Genomic DNA, 4,745 nt, shown 5'->3' with positions numbered 1-4,745 from the left:
TCGTGATCGTGTTCATGCTCCTCGCCCTGTCGCTGTGCTGCTTTTTTTCTCAGCTGCGGGCACAACCCCGTACATGCTCCTCCATAGTTCCATCAGGAAGGCCGTGATTGCCAGATCCTCAAAGACGTGTTTCGACGGCTCCGTCTCCTCCACCCAGTCACGGCACAGATCAGCTGCGTACGTGAGCTTCAGTCGGGAATACGTGTTCTGGATGAGATGTCGTGGGATCACATTGTCTTTTGCTGGGTTGTAGTTGCTGCCATCACTGTTCTCGCAAACCTTTTGGGAGATGGTAGTGGACGAGGAAGGACGAGTTGAGCGAGCCAGTCGGACATGCGTAGCTAGAAGAGCCTGGAGCGTGCGTTCGAGACGCGTCGGAACAGGGTCGAAAGATTCTGATGCTGGGAACGGGCAGAAATGTAAGGATAGAGTTCCCGTTCCTAACCTTTCTGCTTGTCCTTGTCCTCCTCCATTGTGTGATAATGATGGTTGTGAACATGGCCGTCGCTCAAACTCATACAAAAACGCCAAGGAGCGCAGCAACGGATGGTAAAATGGAAGTTCTTCCTTCGAGGATACATGAGGCGTGTATACGTACAACGACCTTTCCTTTGAAAGCGCAAGGTCTCCAGACGTCGTCGTAGTTTTCTTGCCCTCGTAGAAATGACACGTCTGGTCCAAGGCACGATCCAACCTGGGATTCCGCGGGATGAGCCTCCGGACGACGGTTCGTTTCAGTTCGAAGCCGGGTATCTCCTTGGCTGGTATTGATTCTACCGGATCAGAAGATTGAGGCGGAGGAGCAGCATCACCGCCACCACTTCGTCCTGGTGATGATGATGAGAACAACCGTTCCGTCTCCTGTGGCGTTTTCAGCACACCCAGGCTGTCGAACAGGATGTCCGCGCGGAACAGGTGGCTCGAGTTCATGTTGGGGTTTCCCAGCAGGAAGGTGGTGAGGTTGTAGATGATATCGGGTGTGAAGGGGAGATCGCCACATATGAGGTCGGGCGATGTGACCCATTTCTCATCGTCACCACCACTATCACAGCCATAATGGGCCTCGACCTCTGCTCCATTGCTGTTGTTGGCAGTGGTTAAGGTTGTGGTGCTCCAAGGCGAAGGCACCAAGGTCTGCGAGAGAGGTTTGCCTGAGAGCTGGGAGGGGTCTCGAACAGCCGATCTTTTTGAGCGGGCCATCTTGGTAGCAGTAAGATGTGCAAATAAAAAAAAGAAGGTAAATGCTAGAATCAGGTCATGACCAAATAATACACGCGAAAATTTGCAGCATGTACCATATCATATCAGATGTCCTTCATGATGTATATTCTTCTTGAGATATATGTCCATACATTTGTTTGCAACCCTGGGTCTGTAGCCACCACCAAACCATACATATGTAACCCACACAGTAAGGATTTTCTAATGTACACACACACAAAAAAAAGAGCTCGAATAAAACAAATGCAACGCGTCACCCAGGATGACAGGCCTGTTGGAAAGAGAAATAGATATCAGTCTAATAGAGAAGACTGAGTTAGGAAAGATAAAAAATTAGAATTATGGGCTATCATTAACCCTGCTGCTTGTTTTCACTGGAGGTCAGTTTTACCTCGAAAGGTGGGTCATGTGATACCGATACCCGTTTGAAGAGTAACTTTACATATCTGGAAGCAAGATTCAATTGCATAAAAACCTTCGATTCTTTCTCTTTTCCAGCTGGGAAATTTATATTTGGTTATCTATGGTAGTAGGTATATTTATATACTCCACTATTAGTGTCCCCTGACAGTTGATAGCTGCTGTGTTGTAAAATCAAAGACGCTAGACAAGATAAAAGTTGTAAATATATATATATCTACAGCGCATGCCCATGCATTCAAGAACAGGCAACATCTCGCAATGCTATGAGCCAGAAAGTACCCCAACTTCTCAAATCAGTCAATTAACGTCGTGCAAAATGCAAACTCGTCATCTAAATCTGGCACAGCTTAATTACGGAGTATTATTAGGAGATGAGTCGATGAGCCACAGACAAGATCAAAATGACATACAGCCAGAATGGATAGGATATAATATATACTATAAAGTAAATATATATACATGTATAAAAGCCCCGTCCCTTTTTATGATTCCCCACAAATGCAATCTGTCCCAAAACCATGCCCCAAAACGCCGTGCTAGCAATGGTATCCAGGCAAAACATGCATGCAAAACGTCTTGTTGTCCAAAGGAAACCCAGCAGAAATGCATCGAATAAAATAAAAAAAAAGCAATCAGTAGCGTTTTGCACTGATTACAGGCGCTCTTAGTTGCCGATGAGGTTGATGAGCTTCTCCTTCCACTCGTTCAAAGTCTCACTCATTGCTGCCTTTTCCGCCTTTGCCTCCTTCAGCTCCTTCTCCAACGCCTCATTCTTTGCCCGTAGCTCCTCTATCTCCCGAGCGGCGGCTTCCGCTTTGGCTGCTTGCATCCTGAGTCTCTCAAGATCTGCTTGAGGAATGCGTCCCGCTTGGGCTGCTGCGCGCTGCGACAGAATAATCTGGTTGTCACGGATGCTCACATCTTGACGCAACTTGACGATTTCAGCCTCGAGTTCAGCAACGTGTTGTCGAAGCGTCATGGCGTTTTCCAGCTCGCGATATAAAACCCAGAGCGCGGAATCCACCTCCGTAGACAGGGTTGCAAAGCGCGACTTGCGGGCATGGGAATCTAGGAGAGAGAAGTTTTGTGAGGTAGACGAAGGAGGGACTGTGGAATCGTTACGACGGGAGGATGTGGATGTCGAGACAGGTCGGCCCGGAGGGCGCGGAGACGAGGCGGCGGTTTGAGAAGACGGCGCAGAGGTGACGGGTTCGGAAGTGGACTTTGAGGGCATCCCCTGGGACATCGATCGCGAAATCTCGGCCAGTATGGAGAGCGCTTGCTGGTTTCCGGGACCAGAATCGGTTGTCGCAGGGGTCGTCCCGGGTTGTTGCCCCGAAGAGGTCGTACCTTCCCCTGCCCCCAGCTTTTGCTCCGGAACATTGTTCGACGACTGTTGTTGTGCAGACAGAGGAGGAGAAGTCGGCGGGGTCACAGTCGGCGGTTCGACATGCCAATTGCGTCGGACGCAGACGGGACAATACCAGTTTTTATGCTCGTCATAAGTCCACCCAGGCGGCATGCATGCGTCATGGAATGACCTCCTGCAGGTGTTGCAAGGCACGAGGCTCTTTGGTCGACGGCAAATAAAGCAGTAATCGTCGTGAACAGACCCGTTTCCTAAGGGCAAAAACCCAATGTTAAAACACGCCGGAAGTCCGAGTCAGGAGTAACAGGATCACTTACGCCGCCAATTTTGGTACCGCTCGATTTGGGCAGACATCGGCTCATTAAGGTAGGCTAACAATGGATTCGACTCCGCAGGTTGGGATTGCGACGAACCCGCACCCTCCTCCCGATCGCCGCGCGGGGGATCATTATGTAGTAATGACTGCTCTTCCGTGAGCGCAGCCTGTCCTCGCGATGTCGGCGGCGATGCCACTCGTGGTCGTTTGGCCCGTGGTTCTGGCGTCGAGCTTTGTGTAGACGCTGGTGGGACATCTGAGCCAGCCCTAGACGCCGTATCCGTTGTCATTGTTGACGGCGGCCAGATGAACTTGGTTCGTGTTCGAGGCATCTGGTAGGTATTGCGACTTCGCGGAGAGCTGGTCAACAGGAAACCAGCAACTCCGAACAGATGCTAGGATTCGACACAGCCCCGTCACAGAGAGAAGGGGGGGGGGGTTAATTTTTTGGCTGAAGGGAATAAATAATACTGGAGTAGATCGCGGAGAAACAGAGGCGGAAACTCGGCTTGTGACTTGCTTTATAAGCAAGTTTGATTCGTTTGCTTGTCTGGATCGCGGAGGTAAATAATAATCGCCGCCCAGAGAATAAAAATAACCAACAAACAACCCGGAAGCAGCCGATATATCGAGGGCAGCTAAGTAATATTTAATTATTCATCGAAAAATGGCTACCTGGCACGAGTAACCCCTACTACATCCCATACCAGATGCCTTTATTGTATCAGTAATCCATAATTACCACTAGGTACCTAAGGTGACAGAGCGAAAATCTACCTAGTCAAAAAGGAAAAGGGACAGCAAGGGAGGCGAAATCTACTGCGGGCAATTTTATTACGTCCAATAATGACTAGATCATTACCAACTACCCTACTACGAGGCCTGACGAGCTGGACTGGGGATCGGTACGTGCAGTGGGCGGTCAAAGAGGCAAAGCGCGATTTGTAAGCACAACGCAAGTCATCTTCTCAGTTTTTTCTGGAAACTTGTGTGATTGGCCAGATCTGCTTATTCAGAAGTGTCAACAAATTATGTAAGCAGTTACATAACTAACGTGATCTATAACCTAGTCGGACAAATGGCCTAGTCGGACACTTCCCCACCATCATACAGCTTCACAGTCAAATTTCACCACAACTATATAGAGAAATCATCTAATTACATTAAGAACTATTTCTTGTACGCTGGGAGCATGTACGGGCAGTATGCCCAACTGTTCCACATATACTGCACTGACGTGCAGCACGTTTTTGTGGTCTTTCCTCAGTAACCTCAACCACCCTACTCTCCTCTTCATTAGCTCTTCGTACACGATCTATCCCTTCTTCAATAGTTAAAGCATCTTCCTGTCCTATATATGTACGGCGCCTCTCTTGCTTTCTCTTTTGCTTCTCATTTGCAGCCTTCAGTGCCCTG

At 48.9% G+C, this 4,745-nt stretch overlaps 6 protein-coding genes across 6 annotated transcripts; 2 read left to right on the top strand and 4 right to left on the bottom strand.

Annotated features, from left to right (window-relative positions):
- Positions 1 to 12: 12 nt before the first annotated feature.
- On the bottom strand, positions 13 to 1,299 carry T310_0142 (tRNA (uracil-O(2)-)-methyltransferase; the record flags this gene model as incomplete). The annotated part of the gene is made up of 1 exon (XM_013476984.1): positions 13 to 1,299. A coding segment is annotated over one exon (1,287 nt), but the record flags the coding sequence as incomplete, so codon positions are not given.
- A 547-nt stretch (positions 1,300 to 1,846) lies between these two features.
- Positions 1,847 to 2,260, top strand: T310_0141 (uncharacterized protein; the record flags this gene model as incomplete). The annotated part of the gene is made up of 1 exon (XM_013476983.1): positions 1,847 to 2,260. A coding segment is annotated over one exon (414 nt), but the record flags the coding sequence as incomplete, so codon positions are not given.
- Positions 2,009 to 2,296, bottom strand: T310_0140 (uncharacterized protein; the record flags this gene model as incomplete). Its single annotated transcript, XM_013476982.1, has 1 exon — positions 2,009 to 2,296. A coding segment is annotated over one exon (288 nt), but the record flags the coding sequence as incomplete, so codon positions are not given.
- Positions 2,297 to 2,308: 12 nt separating this feature from the next.
- On the bottom strand, positions 2,309 to 3,307 carry T310_0134 (uncharacterized protein; the record flags this gene model as incomplete). Its single annotated transcript, XM_013476981.1, has 1 exon — positions 2,309 to 3,307. A coding segment is annotated over one exon (999 nt), but the record flags the coding sequence as incomplete, so codon positions are not given.
- A 76-nt stretch (positions 3,308 to 3,383) lies between these two features.
- Positions 3,384 to 3,668, top strand: T310_0133 (uncharacterized protein; the record flags this gene model as incomplete). The annotated part of the gene is made up of 1 exon (XM_013476980.1): positions 3,384 to 3,668. A coding segment is annotated over one exon (285 nt), but the record flags the coding sequence as incomplete, so codon positions are not given.
- On the bottom strand, positions 3,597 to 3,986 carry T310_0131 (uncharacterized protein; the record flags this gene model as incomplete). Its single annotated transcript, XM_013476979.1, has 1 exon — positions 3,597 to 3,986. A coding segment is annotated over one exon (390 nt), but the record flags the coding sequence as incomplete, so codon positions are not given.
- Between the last annotated feature and the right edge of the window lie 759 nt (positions 3,987 to 4,745).

The sequence above is a fragment of the Rasamsonia emersonii genome (assembly GCF_000968595.1).
Source record: "Rasamsonia emersonii CBS 393.64 chromosome Unknown ctg1118621759666, whole genome shotgun sequence".
Lineage (NCBI taxonomy): Eukaryota > Fungi > Ascomycota > Eurotiomycetes > Eurotiales > Trichocomaceae > Rasamsonia > Rasamsonia emersonii.
This window is presented reverse-complemented; position numbering and strand designations above follow the sequence as displayed.